Source organism: Gouania willdenowi, chromosome 6, assembly GCF_900634775.1.
Source record: "Gouania willdenowi chromosome 6, fGouWil2.1, whole genome shotgun sequence".
NCBI classification, from domain to species: domain Eukaryota; kingdom Metazoa; phylum Chordata; class Actinopteri; order Blenniiformes; family Gobiesocidae; genus Gouania; species Gouania willdenowi.
Genome location: NC_041049.1, coordinates 32,727,833 through 32,748,308, shown reverse-complemented (window position 1 = coordinate 32,748,308; position 20,476 = coordinate 32,727,833). Strand labels below are relative to the sequence as shown.

Here is a 20,476-nt window from a genome sequence, read left to right as displayed (position 1 = left end):
TGTGAAAAGTTTCACTCCATCCGTGTATAAACAGTCCATCTGCTCTAAAAAGATGACAACGTTCCCAAAAAAATTTGAACTTTTAAAATAAATTTTGTGAAAGGGCAGCACAAGCCGAAGAGAAAATATGTATTGAGGGTAAATCCTTGAGAATTTCAGATCTCCTTTGCGGACTGGAGGTATTGGGCCACTGATGAACACTTTAGGCTGAAAAACAGCTCACAGTTTTTAGCAGATGGGCAAACTCCTGCTTTAACACCTCAGACTCCTCCTTGGTTAAATAATTTAATCCAAAATGAATCACAACATTCTTCAAAGGTGGGTAATCTGCAACCATATGCAAGATTTTGTCAGCCAGGTCTGATACCATGTCATTAGGTAACCAGATCACTTTTACGTTGCTGCTAAACATCTTCTGAGCATCTTTAACAGAAACATCTCCCACTATCAGTGTGTGAGGTTGTTGCTTGGGCTTACCATGTAGCTTTTGTTTTCCTAGGTCGTTCAGCAGTGGGGCAAACCAATTGTCCAGTTCTACATAAAACTGGGTTTATGATTTGGTGATACATCATCTTTACCAGATATCCACTTTTGTGCTTGGGCAGACAAGGGAGTTGAAGTTGAGGCTGCAGTCTGAGAAGGGAGTGCAAGCCAGTCCGTCTCATAACTGATATCAGGGCGCTTTGTTCGACCCGATAGCCTTTGAAGTGGATACAACTTCCTCTTAGGCTTAGCTCCGAGATTATTCCAGGGAGGACTCACACCTGAGGTCTTATCAACGAGAACAAGATCCCTCTAGCTCTGATAGCTTTGTCTGCACCGGCTGGTAAAGGACTGTTTATCAAATTTCGGTAAACAAAAGAGGTTTACGTCGACTTTCTTAATTTTTACGGATTTTTAGAGCAACCCAAAGCAGCACAAGTTGTCATTTTGACTGAAAAAGCTGCTAAATGATCTTGAATGCTTCATCACCTAGAGAACTCAATGGACTGAAAGGGGCGAATGACGTCATCAATAACGTAATTTTAACATGGCGGCACGCAGGGTAAAGTTGTCCCAGTTTTTAAAGTTAATCAAATTAATATGGTGCAAAAATAATGCGTTTTGTTAGGCATAGATCTTCTAATAAGGAAATTTCAAGGGTCTTAGGCCACATTTGTAAAAACAATGGAGGATCCCTTTAAAGAAATCACAAACAGATGAGATCTAGGTCAACCCTCTGAAGAGGTTTAGTTTCTTACATTAAGAGTTTTACAGTTCAGTTTAATACAACATAAAAACAGAGGTTGATACTGTACAGTCTGTAAATTAGTGCATAGAAAGCACATCTGTATTTCATCTAAAGAAACATTTCAGACCAAAGGGGAAAAAAAGAATGTGTTCATCATGGCACCAACACAGTGCTCAGTTGAACCAGGTGGTGTTGAGCTGGGTCTGTTTCTTAATGCTGGTGTCCAGTTTGAGGACCTCTCTGATGGCCATGGTGGCGTAGGTGGAGGGCGGCAGCGAGAACTCCATCAGCAGAGCATTATACTTTCCCTCTGTCCAAAGAAATGACATGGATTCAGAACAGGTTTATGGAGAACAAAAGAAATTATGCATAAGATTTGATTCATTTGGTCCCAATAAAAATACACAGACCAAATATAGGACACACAAAAAATGACTGAACCGTGAACTTTGATTTATTATGATGTTTATTAATCTGTGTGGAGCTCAGGAACTACATCTGCATTCCATCTTTTTCTACCCTGGCTTTAACACTGACAGTTTATAATCTGTGGTTCCTCATATATCATTATTAGTAGTGGGACTCGATTAAAAAAAATAAATCTAATTAATTAGAGACTTTCTAATTAATTAATCTAAATTAATCGCATAACAATATTTGACACGAGAAGTAAATTACTGAATCAATGAAAACAATAAATGAGCTTAAACAACAAAATAGTGTTTATTATTTTCATCACTGCATGCCAACATAATGTGCAATTTGAATAAAGCATATTATGATCACATTGTTCACAAAGCACAAACTTCAATTTAAAGTTATAGAGGATGATTTTCCTACAATTTAGGAAAAGAAATGCCCTCTCCACTTTTTGAAAAAATGCACATGCGCAACACTACCTGCTCCCAAGAGGGAACGCCTATTAAACGTGTGCGAGAAAGCGTGCACGGGCCCAGTTTTCCTCATACATAGCTCTGTTTACAACTTGGTGTCGGCGTCGCTCATACAAGATTACTTTACTTACGACCTGAGGCATCAGTGGGAAGCCCAACCTGTGCTTTCAGCGCACGCCATCGTGTGAAAGAATCTAACACCCAGTGAGAACGGCGAGCTTCAATGAATGGCTGAAACCGTAGCTGACGAGATTAACTGATCAAGCTGATGAATTTATTTAGAAATTGTCTCTTTGCATAGCTTCATTCAGTTATAATTTGGGCCAGACAATGCCATCTGTAGCAGCGCATCTAGCCCCGCCTACATCCTCTATCACCGAGATTGGTCGACTGTCCACTACAATCATTTTTCCTCTGATTTTGTTCATTTGTCAGTCAAGGACTTACTCATTTTGGCTCTCAATTCTTGTCCAGTGTTGATCGGCAACACTGCCTGCTTGGATGCAGACCGCTGTCCGTGCTAGCTGCTACATGTTTAGCATTAAGGTGCCAGCTGCTACATGTTTAGCATTAAGGTGATAACGGAACCTAGAAGAGCTACGGTGATCGACAAACGCTTTCTTGCACAATTTGCACAAACTGGGCTTTTGTTTTCCAGCTGCTGTTTTTTTTTTTTTTAAAAAAAAACAAAAATACATGAAACAGATTCACTAGTCTCTTGTATTGTGGTCTATGCATCAGTATTATGGGTATACCAGAAATTTGTGAAATAAGAAAGGTTCTGCACTGTTTAGAGTACAAAAAACAAAATGATTACCTGTGTTTTTCTAGTGCGTTATTTTTATGTAATTAATCGCAAATAATGCATTAGTCCAAACTATATGTAAATAAATTATTAAAAAACTAAAAAATTATAAAAACTAATACATTAAATAATGAATACTGTAAATGGCATTAAAAAATAACTGAAGATTAATTATACTAAACTCAATTGTAATGAACTTGTAACTTGTAACTTGTAAAAGTGAAATAAATGTGTGTTTGCTGAAGGGAAACATGTTTAAAACATGTGTCTAGGACTAATATTACACATTAACATCCCACTGCTGAGTGAGATTAACTAAAGTATCTTACAAAAACATTCACTCCCCTTAAATTTTTTTCACATTATAATCACAAATTAAACTGTCTATTACATAATATCAGAATAAAATACAAACACAAAAGTGTTTGGAGACGATGCATGGCCTAAACTATATTTCATACATATATTTAGCTACACATTTGATGCTGATTTATCAGCAGTACTACAGTAACTTCTTCCCTAATAGTTCCTGCTTTGTTTGCATGATATTAGTAATTGTTTGTAAATGAATAAAATACTTTTTTACAACTTACCTTAATCTTAACATATTATTTTAATAATTTAGACTGATTAACACAATATGGTATTGTTCTTTTTATCATCACTGACAGGAGAACTTTACCTTTGTTAAAGACAGGAGCAGGTTTGTTTTCCAGTTTCTCAAAATCAGTGTGCACCAGTGACACACTGGGGTCGTCATACTGGACCACTTTCCTGCACAAAGAAACAAAGTCCAAATTGAGCCCCAAAACGGAGAGGAAATGTAATGTAAGTGCCTGGACTATCTGATCTGCTGGTATATTCTCCCACAACTATCTACAGCAGTAGATGGGGGTACGTGTACCCCTAGGGGTATGCGATGGCACTACAAGGGGTACTTGAGAGAGAGGAAAATAAACAAATGAAAGCATTAACAATATGGGGCTTTATACTTAAAAATGGTAATCATACTTAATATTACCAGCAACTCACCAAACAAAAACACAATATACTAAGTAATAAAAAAACAGACAAATAACAAAATACACAAAATGACATCAAAAACACACACCAAGAAAAATACTATACTATACTGTACTATAACCAGCAACACACAAAACAACAGACACTACGCGAGAGAAAAATAAACAAGATCACAATACACAAAAACAACAGAGAAACATAAAAAACGACATTAGAAACAACCAAATGACAGCAAAAACACACACATTGATAGAGAATAATTAACAACAATAAAAAAACAACAACAAAAACACAGAAAATAAAATCAAAATATACTGAACAATAAAAAGAACAGGCAAACAACAACAAAGCACAGAAAATAATGATAGAAATGATCTTGATTAGAACATGAAATGTAAATACAAAGGTCAGTCTTGGTCCCACATCAGGAGGGAGATTACTGAAAATGAAATGAAAAATCTATTCAGGAGACACTAAATACTGTATCATTCCTCTTATTGACAAAATCACTTTAAAACGTGTGTTAACACTCATTCTTTCCATCATTACATTCTATAGATATTTTTTCACAGAATTCTTGGCAAAATGTGGTAGTTGGACAAAGGGGGTACTTGGATTAAAAAGACAAAGGAGGTACTTGAGCACCACTGATCTACAGAACTCCTACAGATCATTCAAAAAGAAGATGGGAACACTGGTTCTGGATTCCTCCTGCCACCGTCAGCTCAGAATGAAAAATTCAGGCTGCAGCTGGTGGAATACCAGTACAGCCTAAGAATCACTGACCAGCTGACATCACTGGGTCTGACGAGGATGCGCCTGTAGGCGCCGGATAAAGAGTAGTCCTTCACTTTGTGTCTCATGTTGTCAATGTCCAGTCCGTCTGCAGACAGCAGCTCCCTGTAGCCTTCACCAACTGACAGAAACCAACACAATCATGCTTCACACCAATATTAACTCTTTACAAATATTAAAGCTACATTTGAAGTTAATGATCCATGAAGTGTTCAGTGTAGTTTTAAAATACATACATTTTTTCAGTTGAGGTGTTGCGAAATGTGCACACACATTTCTATATCTATTATAGCTGTATAACATGTTTATCATTATCTTAAATTATCTTATTAGTGCAGATCATTTTTGTTTTCGTTAATCACAATTTTGTTTTTTAAAGGGTCTGTGGTTGTGCAGCGTTCTGTCCCCATGTTACTGCATAAACAGCATGTTTGATTAAAGCCTTTGCGCTACATGCATGCTACGCTGTTCATGTTACAGCTTTTGGCTCACACCTACCGTAGGGGATATCTAGATTTGCAAGCAGAGCCTACAAATAACGGTTACAGTCAAGTTTAGATTCCCAGGGAGGTGCTTCTTTGTGAAGGAAATATTCATTTAAAAGAAGCACTTTGAACAAATACTGAACTTTAGTTGTTGTTTAGCACAATACATTTGATGGAACAGTTTTGCTTATATAGTTCATTCATTTTGCCACAACACAGACTTCCTGAGTTCTGCACAGAATCTAACCATGCACAGTCAGAAAACTCAGATGCAGAGGATTTACATCACTAGACTGTCTTATAGCAGTGTAAGGAAAAGTAATAAATACGAGACCCTTACTGTGGTGTGACGGGTAGATGACATCAAAGCCTGGAAGAGGCATCACCACATCATGGATGGAGTAACTTTTAGCCTCCTCTTCAGTCAGAACATGTGCTGTGGCTGCCGGGACAAACAATATGATTATCACACAAGTTTTTCAAGTGAAAACGCAAAAGTTTAGTTGCTCCAGAGTGGAAGTTAATGGAAACGCTTCTCCCTCCATCTCTGATTAAATAAGGAACCAACACTTTCTGTGTCACAGGCATGTTCACTGAGGAACACTGTTAGTGTGTCTCACTCTTTGGAATTCAACTCAAATTCTCCAACAAAGAGTTGATTTATTTCACCACCACTTGGATCAGTAGAGACATATTTCATGCCTGGTCCAGATTCAGACTACAGTCAGCGCTGCACACCTACTTTTTAGTCTAATATTGGTAAAAATACTGTATATGTATATATACACACAGTATTAGTCTTAACATTAGTTTAGGTCAACAAACGTTTGAAATTGGAATCAAAGTTTACAGGTTGTATTAAATGTTATCCATGTTATATGAGTGTGTGGCTCCTGAGAGAGCGAGAGAGAGAGAGAGAGAGAGAGAGAGAGAGAGAAAGAGAAAGAGAAAGAGAAAGAGAGAGAGAGAGAGAGAGAGAGAGAGAGAGAGAGAGAGAGAGAGAGAGAGAGAGAGAAAATAAGATCTGAGCTGACTGAATGATAAAGAGAAAAAGGGTTAGTTTTGTTTAGCTGCCAATATATAATGAGCAACAGTTAATGGCAGCAAAGGCTGAGGAATGCTAATGCTAATGCTGCTGGTAAAATGGAGGTTAAACAGACTACCATGTGCTTCTTGACCAGATAAGCAAGAAAGGTTAACACATAGATCATTTTAGTCTCGTTACAGTCATGAAAAAAAGGTCCATCAACTAAATGATACAAAACATTGTCGTGGAAACAGGGCCTGAAATCAGAAATGATCCAAGTGTTAATGGTTCTGCCTTACACTCTGGGTTTTTAAAATCTTCTCTAACCTACTGTGCATCTTTGAGCTTTAGTGTTATCTAACACTAAGGAGGAAGTGCTCACTTCCTTTGAGGACCAGGTCTCCCTCCACAGGCTTGAGGCCGAAGGCTTCGATCCTGCGGCTCACCATGACATTCCACACCACACTCTGATAGCTGTGGATGTACATCAGACGATTGTTACGGGGGATCTAAAGAAAAAAAGATGCCAAACAGCAGACAAAATGTGTATTTTAATCATTTGAAGACTGAATTTTATACAAAAGGTAAACACACAAAACTTAACTTATGTTATTCCCCATATTGTCATTTTATTTCAAGTTACATTTGTTTTTCAACTGTGCAATTCATAGCATCGACAAAACAGAAAAAGCATTTTTAAATTAATTGTTTTAAATATATATATTTTTTACAACATGTATATTTGTACCTTTTTTATTTTTGTACGTTATTGCAGTTTAATTGGTAACACTAAGTTTTATACATAAGGCTGACAATACGCTGACATTAGCATGAATAAGGTGTCTTGAAGGACGTCATTTAGCATCGTCCGCTAAATTATGACACCTTTGGAGCTATGTTGGCATTTTTGTGTTAGGTGGAGGATGTAGTGGGGTTAGTTAGGGTTAATGTTAGGGTAACGAACGACACATAATGACAGCCTTCTTGACACCTCACAGCGTGAGGTCAGCCCTACATATAAAACTTAAAGTCAAGTGTTACCGTTTCATTTATTTCAAAACACAAGTTGAAACTAGTTTTTGATGCACTAAAACATTAGAAAATTGTATTTTTGCGTTTTATTACTATCGTCCTCAACAGGTTTAAAAACAACAATTAAAAATAACTTAAATTGAAGAAATTGTGTTTCCATTTACGATTTATTTATTCTTTTTTGTATCTTATTGTTTTGTGCTTTGGGTCAAATTAGTTCCATATTATTTCTAAACCATCTATTGTGAAATTAAATGTGATTTTACCATTTATAGCCATTTACATTAGTACACCTTTCATTGAGCAAATTACTTCTGCACTTTAAAAAATTTACCTTGTTCATAGTTTCATAGTTTGACAAATCCTTTGACACATTTTATTATTCAAACAAAACCAACCAGTCCAAAGGCGGTGACGATGTCCTTCTTGCCATACATGGACAAACCACGGAGCAGCTGACCCTCCACGCAGCGTTTGTTGGGCAGTTTCTTGAGCGCTGCCTCTGGGTCCTGACTTTTGGACCACTCCTCCCTGCAGCGGACCAGGAACTCCTTCTCTGCTGCAAAGGGAAGCACCAACAGGTGTTTTGGAAACAGCTTTCAAAACGAGATGTAAAAGTAAAAAGGAGTTTCTCACCTCCAGGACGAGGTTTAAGGATCAAATCAACAACCTGGCTCCAGTCATTTTTCAGGATGGCTCTGAAAAAGACAAAAGCATTAGAGAGAGAGCTGCTGCGTTTCCATCCACAGCCTCAGACAGCCTTCCTCACCTGCCCACGTGCTGTGTTGGCACCGCGGTGGTGCCAAAGCGCTGCATGCCATAGTAGTTAACAAATCCTGTTTCTTTGAGGGACTTCATGGCATGATTGACCTGCTCATCGGTTCCTGAGATGTTTCTGAAGTGAAAACATTTGAGGGATGATCACGGTGTTGTTCAGTAGTAAAGTATAGCAGTTGTTTGGTGTGCAGACCTGAGAATGACCGTGAAGTGATTTCCCTGCAACCCTCCCAGCTTCAAAGGATAGTTTTTATAGCTGAAGTTTCCCAACTTCAGGTTCATCAGGCACTTGTTCAGGTGAGACAGTCTCTCTGCTGTGATCCTGAGTGAACAGTGAGGAGATCACTTTACTGTAAAGCACTTTTCACAGTCCCGTACCCCTTCAGATATTTCACTTGAAGCCATGTACTCCTGCACACTCAAAAACATTGTAATGTAATATATATACACAATGTAGCCCTACAGTGAAATTTGTCTCTGAATTTTACCTATATTGTTGAGTAATAATATCTAATTTTAAAATGATAATAATATGTGAGCACACAATATTACAAATTAATTAGCCCATTGGTATTCTCAGTGATGAACCATTTTTTTGGAAAAGAAAATCTACTAGAAAAAAAAGAGAAAAAGGCAAAGAAAATCTACCAAACATTTGCTGATTGAACATATAGCAGTAATAATATATATTAATCAGCCTGAAACTGTGAAATATAAATAAGTACAACTTTAATGAGAAGGGTGAGGTTGAGAGGATGCACAGAACTCAATGTTTGGCTGAATTTGAGAGAGTCTGAGTCTTAAATCATTCTCCATGCAAAGTCAAAATGGAAGCTTTCAACCAAATATTTTGCCTTGATTATTATGATAGTATTAATTATTGTAAAAATTAAACTAAAATGCACCTTGTTTAAAAATGTTACGAAGTGTTGTTTATCCAGACAGTCTCTCTTATAAAGTAGCACTTACTTAAGCACGGCAATCTCCTGCACAGTGACAGCCCGCTTGTCTTTGGTTCCCATGTAGGAGAACATGTTGGGCCGTAACCTAGATAAATAAAGAAGCATCAAAATATCACAATCGCAGTTTGTATTTTAATTCCTATATATAGTACACACATACATTAGAGATTAGCCATGATGGACAGAGGAAGAGGAAAGGAGTTTACGAAACAGAAATTGGCGCTACAAGAGTTGATCAGGGCTCCACACTAACTTTTCCAGTGGTGGCTCTGACAAAGTTGGTCGCACCAGCACAGAATTTGGTTGCACCCTATTTTTTAAAAAAATTATTTAACAGTAGCATAACTAACTTAGCATTTGCATTTCTTCTCCCCATGGAATTAAATTCAGAGGGTCCAGCTCTTATAGTGGGGTCTCCTAACCCTCTTCCCCTGGTCAGTGGTCTGCAACCTTTACTCTACAAGGAACCATTTAACCTCATCTCACCTGGATTAAAGTCCTCCTGGAGCCATAAATACCTTCTCAATGAAGACAATACAGTGTATTAAATTCTAAAAAATTATATAGAATAATGTTTGATTTAATTTATATTGATCATGTAAATGGAAACTTAAAAATAGTTTAAAATAAACAGAAAGAAATAAAACAGTATTTTTGCATCTTCAATTTCTTACGTATCTCAGTTTACATGAACACAATGTTATATAAAGAAGATTTTTTTAGTTAATGTATTTGAAAGGCTACAAAAAGTAACTTGAATTTGATAACACATGATCATGTGATCAACACATGCTAATTACTCATTAAATAAAGCCAGCCTCATTCATGATCACATTCTGGATAAAGGGATTGACATCATGTGTCTCAGTGAGACCTGGCATCAACAAATGCCGCAGCATAACATAGGCCGCACCCTATTGGCTGATGAGGGTGCCCGTCAGACAACTCGGCCAATCAGAATGGGCAGATAGACGGGCTGTTGTACTCAGGTTAGGTTGCAGGGAAGTGTCTATGTTTCAACTGATAAGTTTTCTTTACTACATGAATTCTCCTCCTCACTGCCCCACATCTGCATATCAGTCCATTTACAGCTTTTTATGGTCACTTTTTACTGGAACCAGACTGATACACCACTTCGTCCACTCTTCTTACCGTGAACTACCATGGAGCGATCACAGCGAGTCAGACTCTGAGTCAGAATACAGACGTGATCGCTTCTGAACAAATCCAACATGGTGATTTGGTAACTTCATGCTGTTATGCTACTATTACAAAGTGGCTGACTTTTACTGTAGAGATCAGATCTCCACTCTGTCTGTCCGTCCTCCTTACAGAAGCGTTTCCATCAGCCTCAGAGTCCAGAACACCGATCAATGCTGAACAAACCTAACGCGGTGATTTAACAACTTTATTCTGTTTATCTTTCTATTACAAACAGGCTGACTTTTACTGCATCCACACTAATGCTGCTACTGCAGCAGGCTCGCTCTCGCTCTCTTTGCCATTGCAGTGTGCATCATGACAAAATGAGTGATCTGAATGATTCTGTGCGAGCAAAAAAGATTTAATGTTAACTATTTCATTGTTCCACCTGGTCTAATGAGACTGAAGCTTATAAACCCGGGAAAAATCCACAATTTAGCCACGTCATTGTTTAAGCCGCAGGGTTCAAAGCGTGAGAAAAAAGTAGCGGCTTATAGTCCGCAAATTACGGTACATACATATTTAAAGTAAAAGCCTACAAAAAAGCTCACCTGAGAAACTTTGAAAGCACGTTGATGGCATCCATGGTGTCCTTGTTCTCCTTGTACAGGACAAAGTGGCAATAACTGCCACGCCCTTTGGGCCAGAAGTGTTTCCTTGGTGCTGTTAGTGGAGAAAAATGGTTATTTAATGTTAAGCAAATGAACCTAAAAAGTCTTGAAAGGATAGTCTGAAGTGAACTTGTGGTTCCTGAAATTACATATATATCTAATAACAATTATTTTGTTCAATGACTCTGAACTGGTCTGGACATGACCCACCGTCTAAACTGAGACCTAATTTGTGAAGAATGCTTAAACCCTGAAACCTTTTTGATTACAGAATCACTTTCAACTTGTTTAAAACCATAAACATATCTTAATTTATGCAAGAACTGCTAACAAAAAAATGATATATGTACTAAGTTAGACAGTCAGAATGAGAAGGCAGACTTATTGTGGAGTCGGTTCCTTTTACAGACAGTCACACTTATTACTTGTGCACACGTCACAGCACCCACCCTTTCTCATTTCTAATATGTCTAATACGAGATCCTACTTCCCTACAACAACTATAACCGTTCTCCCATAACATTAGGGTAAAAGTGTTTCGACTGTTTAGTGGAAAAGAGAAAATGGAAGGTGGACATTTTAATATTTTAAAGAGCCATTTGGTACAATCTAGAGAGTTATGGACTTCCTGTTTGTGGCCATGAGAGGAACCATGTTTATACATGTTATTTTGCTTTAATGGACATTACACATGCATATCTGATACACCATTGTATAGAGTGTACATGATGCATGCAGACCTTTTGATTGCCATCATTATATTCAAACATCAAAGGCATGAAAAAGGTCACAAAAAATCTATCCACTGGAGGTCTGGGGGATCCTCCCGCAGATTTTTTGATTTTATCACAGAAATTAAGCAAACTTAAACACTCTGAAAGGTCCAGTAAGGCAAAATACACTATTTCCTTCAGGCAAAAAAAACATGTATTCACACCACTCATGTTGTGGTTTGTAAAAAGCAATTAAAATATAAAGTATATATGAAGAATTGTGATGTTAAAGTAAAAGTACCTAACATTTGTACTGTATTTCGCTTTGTTTCTTAACACACTGCTGTTTCTGTCATGTGCCTCGTTTCTTTCTTCTTTTGGTCTGAACAAAACTCTCAAGCTTTCTTTGTTGATCCATGAGACGTTTACTTTTCTTTATCCACTGCGTTTGCTTTGTTCTCAGCTGCACTTTCATTATAGGGTGAAATAACTAGACTTACATAGGGCACTATAAAATTAATATTATTATATTTTTTCCAAATTCCATTTTTTTTCCCCAAATTCTGTGTTTTCCACAGTATTATTTTAATTCTTTTTTAAAGAAATATTTGAATATTAAAAATATTGATTTTAATCTCCTGTGAGGAAACAAAATGAATAGTAATAAAAAATAAAAAAACAATTAAACAGAAATGTATGTCAAAATAAAACCAAATGTAAGCTCCAATTGAAAGGTAGCTATAAATTGTACTGACATGGATTATTCTGACTGTTCATTTTTAATTATTTATAATATGTCATACAAAGATGTGTGAGAGCATCATTAATGTCACCATATTTCCCCTCAGGGATCAATGGTTTACTGACTGAGCAGGTTTATTAAGTTTTGATCAACTTAATTTAAAATAACCTGATGATATTATTATAGATAATGAGACAACAATAAATAAATAGCATCAGTTATTTCACCACTAAGGGCCAGAATATTATAAACTATCAAGTTATCATGAACCTACGATGTTTCAGACTCTACAATCTCTAAAATCAGTAAAAAAAGCGTTACGTGGGAACTGCTCAGCTCAGTATTCAAGAGTGCATGATGAGTTGTTTAGTCGGTGTTGTGGCCAATTTGACATGTGTTAATGTTAATTAATGAATTGATGACGATATTTCATTCACACTGTGTCACTTTCAGCGGATTCAATTTTTCTTGGTCGATCAAATGATTCCTTGGTCGATCAGGTATGATCCCTACATACCTGATAAGCGTCTGCGTGTTTTCATATTTTTTTCCTAACCAGACTCCCAGCAGAGGTTTGATCTATGTTTCCTCTACATTGTGAGGTTAAGGATTCATGCATACTGTAACTACACAAGTGGTTGTAATGTAATGGCTTGCCAGCCAAACTGTGTAACCGTCAGTGCTCTCACCTGCTAGAGCTTTTTTCCCTGCAGTGTGATAAGCTACGATGAACTTCTTTCCATCAATCTCCTCCGTCTTTGTTTCCAGACCAGGAAACTGGGTCTTGATTGCTTTGTGGAGCAGCGTCCGGTTCTCCTTTGTATCATCCACGACCTACAATTACCAGTTAAAGAGCATGTTCATATTGTACAGTAAGTGTTGCTAATACTCAGAAATCAGCAGTGCTCCTCTTAAACCACCTCGATAGAGACATTATCCTCTTTGTTTTTAAAGAGCTGAAGCTCACTGAGCTGCTTCTTCTGCTCGTCCGTCAGAGCTTCACATTCTGTCGGCACCTCCTCGGCCTCCACAGCTGCCTGAACCCACAGGAGAAAAACAGGAAGTGCATAAAATTAAAGTGCAGACTCAATTCAGGAACACAAAAACACGTTTCTTACTTGAGCCTCGACTGGGATGGAGAGATCATCTAAATGCACCACTTTGCCTTGATTGTTGATTTCATGCACGACAAAATCTGAGTATCTGAGGACAAACAACAACAAACTGTTAATCAAACCAAGTGAGCATCTGGAGAATGAAGCTGGACTTATCAAACCTTTCCTTGAGGATGCCAGAGAAGCCCTGGTGGTCGCTGACGTATTTTAGGATTCCTACATCCTGCTCAGTGAGGCCGTGCTTCATCATGTCGGCAAAACTCTCCCCGTCCTCTTCATTACGCCCCGCTTCCTCCTCCTCAGGGTCATTGTCTTCAGGCTCGTCCACTGAAGTGTCATTCTTGGGCTCCTCCTCAACTTTTGCCTTCTTTGAGGGTGCATCCTTCCCTTCATCCTCAGGATAGCCTCGTTTCTCTCCCATGCTCACAGAATCAGATTCTGCCATCAGAACCAGGCTGGGATAAAGAGGAGAGCCATTATCAACATATGGTCCAATTACATCACACTGGTTAGGCAGAGACTGCTGTGGTCTGAACAGGAAACAAGACAATCACACTTGTACTGTTTTTGTTTGTTTGTTTTCTTAATAAACCTGCACTTGCTACAGCACCAAAGGGTGGAGTTATTGAACATAAATACACAATGTTTGTGTTGGAAATGGCACACTCCGTACTATACACTAAAACCTCAATGAGTATATACTACTGTATGGTATACGAAGTATGATTAGGATGATGACCGTTCCCACTGAAGTCCACTTCCAAGTTTCCCAAGATGCCTTTTGAATCCACAACAACAAAAACCAGAAGCACACTGAGGCTAAATATCACTGTTGATTCGCCACCTTTGAAAGTTCTGAAAACATTTCAAGTGAAAAAGTGACCAGGTAGAATATTAAAATTAAATTAAAACTGACAAAAGAGCCCTATTTACAAAAGTGTTAAAAACTAAAGGAAGACAAGAAGATATGCTTTTGTTTTGAAAATGGAATGTTTGACTTTGAGCTTGAAACCGGCTCCAGGACAATTTTACAATCCGCTTGCAATGCATCATGGGGCAGTTGAGTATGACTAGTGTGCCCACTGTGGGTGAGGAGACGGTGTGCACTCACTCAACTTTGCTGCGGGTAATGCAACGGTGAATGCACAGAGTATAAACACTAGTGTGCTCCTTTGGAGTGAACGCAGTCCATGAATGGAGCCAGGCATAACGAGTCCTTCACTGAGTGTGCGCTCACATTGAGGGCAGCAGTAAAAAGGAAGAACGTGCCGAGTTCAGTGATAGAACGTTCACGCTCATCAGAATCAGCAAAGAGGGACCAGAACTGATGGACTATGATACCACAACAGATGTTCAGTTGTGGTTCTCCCAGAGCAGGGGTCTGCAACCTGCGGCTCTGGGGCCTAATGTGGCTCTTTGACTCTTATGCAATGGCTCCCTATAGCTTTAAAAAAAACTATTGAAATAAAGTTTGTTTTTTTTGATTAATGACAAATAAAATCAAGATATAACAATTTGTTAACCTAAAATAAATCACGTTATGCAATGATCTTCATACTTCACCTCCTGAAACATCTACAGACCATCAACGTTCCTGCACCTGTGGCTAACCTTAAGTTTTAAATCCCTGGTCAGATAACTTGACCAATAAATTCTGGAAGAAAATAGAGATTTTAATTGTGTGGGAACAGATTAATTTAACCGTCAATGTGATGGTTAAATATGCATGATTTATGTGTGGCAAGAAATGAGTAATTAGCTTGTGTTGATCACATGATCATGTGTTATTTAATTCAAGTTACTTTTTGTAGCCTTTCAAATACATTAACTAAAAAAGTCCTCTTTATATAACATTGTGTTCATGTAAACTGAGATGTGTAAAAATTTGAAGATGCAAAATTTCTTGATGTCCATTTATTTTATTTTAAACTATTTTTAAGTTTCCATTTACATGATCAATATAAATCAAATCAAATTAAATCAAACGTTATTCTAAATCATTTTAACTGTATATAATTTAATACACTGTATTGTCTTCATTGAGAAGGTATTTATGGCTCCAGGAGGACTTTAATCCAGGTGAGATGAGGTTAAATGGTTCCTTGTAGAGTAAAGGTTGCAGACCACTGACCAGGGGAAGAGGGTTAGGAGACCCCACTATAAGCTGGACCCTCTGAATTTAATTCCATGGGGAGAAGAAATGCAAACGCTAAGTTAGTTATGCTACTATTAACTTAATTCAAGTACAGCATTTCTGCAAAATAAAAAACAGAATACATGTAACCTGTTGTTATGCTTTATTGTTAAAAAAAAAAAGGAAAAAAGGGTGCAACCAAATTCTGTACTGGTGGGACCAACTGAGAAAGTTGGTCGCACCAGTGCCACCACTGGAAAGGTTAGTGTAGAGCCCTGCTAGCATACATCCAGGTATTCTCAAGTACTCAATCTTTTCATACTATCTAATGTGAACTACATACTTATTTTGACATCAGACTTAGTATTAGTCTCACGTTAATGCATTCTGGGAAAAGAGAAATAGTATTCTTTCCTTTAGTGATCTCAAGTATATTTTCAATGATGACATATATCGAGTATTGTAACCTGGCTTCAGTGTCAAGTTAAATTCAAATATACTTTATTCTTTACTTCATTTACAGAGAGAGCACCAGTGCAACAATAAAACACAGAACCAATAAAACACAGCACATTCATGAGTTCTCGAATAAATAGTTAAAAAAAACAAAAACAATTAGAATAGATTAAAAACAAGTGACCAAAAGTGATAGTCTTCAACTACAAATGTTGTGTCTGATCAGATGTTTAACAGATGGATGAAGGTTTTCTAGAAAACAGTGAGAATGGATGGTGAACCTGAAGATTGTGGAGCTTACGGAGAAAAAAAAAAAGACCCTGTTGACATTTTGAAAAAATGTGTTCACTGTTTAGTTGAAATGCATGTTTATGGTCGATTATGGCGCTGAGATAGTTATGAGGGGACCTTTTCAATTATTTCATTGTTGACTGAGTGAGGGTGTGGAGGGATGGCCATGGTGGAAGTAAATGACCACTTCTTTGGTCTTAGTTACATTTAAATCTAGACATTGTCCCTGCACCACAGTGAAAATGATCATTTAAACTTATTTTTAAGGAAAACAATGGTCTTTTAATACACGTCTATGAATGAACATAAAAACAAATAATTTGGGTCAACTACTCAATATAACTACTAGTTACCAAGGAGCTATACTTAACTGGTTTATTGAACTATTTCTGTGAAATAAAAAAAGAAGTCGAAAGTATCTTAAAAACCTAAGTGATGTGTTTAAAACCATGTTTAATTTGACCTAATAATTGTTTGCACTAAAGCAGGAGGCTGAACTGATTCCTGCTTTAACGTCACATCTGTACTGTAATTAAAAAAGGACTTTGTTTAATTTTAAGCATTAAAACGTGAAATGAAATAGTTCTACCTATCCAGAGAACTGTTACTACAGCAGTCCTCTGCGTGGAGTTTTACACAGTAAATATGGATTATTATTCATGGTTTCTTTTTTAACATACTATTATTAAATGTGCAATAGCTTCTATTTACCCATAATAAAATATATTCAGGTCAACTTTCTCAAAGCCTATTTTTCGGAACAAACAGTTTTAAAACATCTGATTTCAACTTAATATAAATCTAACAATAACAACCATGAACGTAAGCGATGAGACGAGTCAGATATAAATAACTGGGACACTCAGATTAACACTAAAAAACACAGTTTCAGCAAAATGCACAAAATCTAAATCATTAGAATTATATTTTAAATATCAAACGTAATACACATTAAACAACTCATACACATACACTTCATACATCAAATAAAGCAGACACAATAAACCCCTAAATAATAATAAATCATTAAATGTTGAACATAATTTGTATTGCTTTATATCAGTAATAAATGTCATCTTTAACGATAATAACTGATCGTTTGATTTCTAAATGTAAAACATGTTATATCATTTGTCTTTATCTCTGATGAGCTCATGTTTGACCCTGACAATCACAAATGTCTTAGAATTATAACAGAAGAAAACACGCGTGCAGCCATGTGGGAACAATAGATAACATAGAATAAAAATGACTTGATATTGTTGTTTATTCATTTTCTGTTCATCTTCTACTCAGGGCGACCGTGGCTCAGGTGGTAGAGGGTCGTCTTCTGATCGAGAGGTTGGGGGTTCGATCCCAGTACCTGACTATGTGTCGAAGTGTCCTTGGGCAAGACACTGAACCCTAAGTTGCTCCCAGTGGTCGACTAGCGCCTTGCATGGCAGTCCTGTCCCACTGGTGTGTGAATGTGACAGTGATTGGGTGAATGAGCTGATATGTAAAGCGCTTTGAGACTGCTTCAGTGTGGTGATAAAGCGCTATATAAATCAAGTCCATTTATCATTTACATTGATTGATTCAGCAAAACCTCTGACTATGTCTCTCTGTGAGTATCTCAGAACTCTAACAACACTAAACATTCATACATTAAATAATACATTCACAGACTATTGTAATGTCATTGATAGTGTCTGTAGCTTTACATTCAGTGTGTCTGACTTACCGTAGATGTGCTGAGCAGTGATTCTGGGACAAACCGATTGTTTTCAACCTGACACACAACAGGAATAAAAGACTTTAAACTGTGTTACCAGCAGCACAGGTGAGAGGTCAACACCACAGGCTGAGGGACGATGGAAAGCCTCACCTGAGTTTAGAGGAGGACAGTAAACAGCGGAAAACTAAACACGCCACTTCTCCCACGTGTGTTTCCGTGTGACGTCTGGTTCTCTCTTCCTCGTGTTTTCCAGCGTAATGGCTCATTACCGCCACCTGCTGCTCTGGAGGGTGGCTCACACACTGCAGCTCCATAAACTCACAATCACTCATACTTTATTGATCTCAGGGGGAGCTTGCTTTGTTACAGAGGCTCGAGAAATATAACACATAAAAATAAGAAACAATAAACAAAGAAAAGAAAGAAAATCAAAAATAAAACGAGTGCACACATTACAGTAGAACAAAAACAAAAACAAAAAAGATGAAAAAATTAATTATAGTCATAATATAAATAACATAAATGAACAAATATAATACTTGCTACTTGCTATGGGGAATAATTGTTATTCCCCATAGCAAAAAAAAAAAAACTGCACCTATTCACACAGACACACCTATGTCTTCACTCACTCATATTCTTTATTGACTCCCCACCATAATCTCTCAACACACAGTAGACCCCCCTGTGCTCTTTAAAAACTCTACTAGTATCCTAACCTGTGCTCTGTCAGCCGACAGTATAAACATGCTTTTTTCCTCTCTATTAGCCTCCACCTAAGAATGCGTAGTGCTTTACTGACTTATCTTCATCCTGGCATCCCTCACAGTTGTATTTAGTGTCTACCTATTCATTTCAATGTTTTATTAAGTGTCAATATAATTTCTCCCCTCCTTATTACTCTTTCTCACTGGTGAATTTATTTTTATTTTGTTTTATTAATAAAAGTGTATTCTATTCTATTCTGTATTTCATCTTCCTTTGGTTTTTCCATCCCACCTCTCGCCACATTTGGATACTTTTCCTCCAGTTTTCATAATTGACCTCTGCCTCACTCAGATTTACAGTATTTCTATGTTTTGTTTCTTTAGAGCTCTCGACTATTCATCTTTTATTCCCTCTCACACCTACATGTACTGGCACCCTGAAAAACCTACCTGTCCCTCCAGATTTCTCTTTGCTGGATTGTAAGTAACATAGCCACACACTGTACATCAGTTCACCCTAGATCAGGGCTGTACTGGCTCGGGGGCCGGAGTGACTCCCTCGCTTTGTGGAGTGACTCCTTCACGTGTATGTCTTAGTTAGGTCAGCACATGTGTAAATGTGCTGTCATCATGTACACCTCTAGTAAACAGACATCCATACACAATAACACGCTGCATGAAGTCGTGCAATTCAGGAAAGACCGTCATGTTGAACCTGTTTGCCCTGCAGTGTTTGTCCTAAACCCAGATCACTGGTGATCAGACCCTGTTAAAGGTGATCTGTTGTGGAGACCCTGCATTGGAAAAAGTGACTGTGTTGGAAATGTCATACTAATGTACTACTCATACTAAGTCAGACGTCAAAATTAGAACGTGTTGCGTTCACATTAGATAGTAGGGAGAGATTGAGTGTGTGAGACTGAGAACTAGCCAGATGTATACTATATAGGAATATTTCCTAAGTATGCACGGTGGGCACACTAGTCATACTCAACAGCTGCATGATGCATTGTAAGAGGAATGTAAAATTGTCCTGGGACCGGCTTCAAGATAAAAGTCAAATAAATAGTCAATATAATAAATGGGCCTTTGACCTGTTAAAAAATTCACCTGTGGACCATGTGGTTTGTATTTGTATCTCTGCCCTAGATGTTATTAGCCACTGTGCTCATACTCTTATAAATTCAGTGCTTTAAAATAGTAACTGTAAATGCTTAAAAATATGTAATTTCATGTGTTTTCAGGTATTTCTACATTTCATCAGAAAGCTTCCTGCTCAGTGACGCTTAAAATAACCAACATGTGTTACTATTTATTTTCAGTAGATATTTCAGGAAATGTCACGTTATCACGTGCCCCCCCAGACACGCCCCCTTTTTATCTTCATTGGGGGTTCCAGCGGCATCGTGGTTTAGATGGTTAAACAGTCATGTTCTTAGATAGTGGGAGGAAGTCGGAGTAAAACCCATGCAAGCACAAGGAGAACATGCAACCCAGGATCTTATTGCTGTGAGGTGGATATGCTAACCATTACACCACTGTGCGCCCCAGTTAATATTTTGCATCCTGATAATGTTGTCCATTGAAATGACATGTAACATAAAGAGTATTGGTCCTAAAACTGAACTTTAAGGAACTCCATGATTAACACTGACATACAATAAGGAGAGATTATGTATATGAACAAAAAATGGGTTTTGTCTGATAAGTAGGATTGAAACCAACCTAGTGCTGTTTGGAGTAAAGGGAGGAATCAC

The 20,476-nt window shown here is 37.5% G+C and overlaps 1 protein-coding gene across 1 annotated transcript; it reads right to left on the bottom strand.

Annotated features, from left to right (window-relative positions):
* Window positions 1-1,247: 1,247 nt before the first annotated feature.
* pus7 (pseudouridine synthase 7) lies at window positions 1,248-18,253 on the bottom strand. The gene is made up of 17 exons (XM_028451554.1): window positions 18,163-18,253; window positions 18,019-18,066; window positions 13,576-13,869; window positions 13,418-13,502; window positions 13,220-13,336; window positions 12,989-13,133; window positions 10,785-10,896; window positions 9,038-9,115; window positions 8,262-8,390; window positions 8,061-8,186; window positions 7,928-7,989; window positions 7,690-7,850; window positions 6,642-6,768; window positions 5,573-5,674; window positions 4,739-4,868; window positions 3,612-3,703; window positions 1,248-1,541 (listed from the first exon to the last, which is right to left on the bottom strand). The coding sequence occupies exons 3-17, from the start codon at window positions 13,857-13,859 to the stop codon at window positions 1,405-1,407; spliced, it is 1,887 nt and encodes a 628-aa protein (XP_028307355.1). The 5' UTR covers window positions 13,860-13,869; window positions 18,019-18,066; window positions 18,163-18,253; the 3' UTR covers window positions 1,248-1,404.
* Window positions 18,254-20,476: the final 2,223 nt, after the last annotated feature.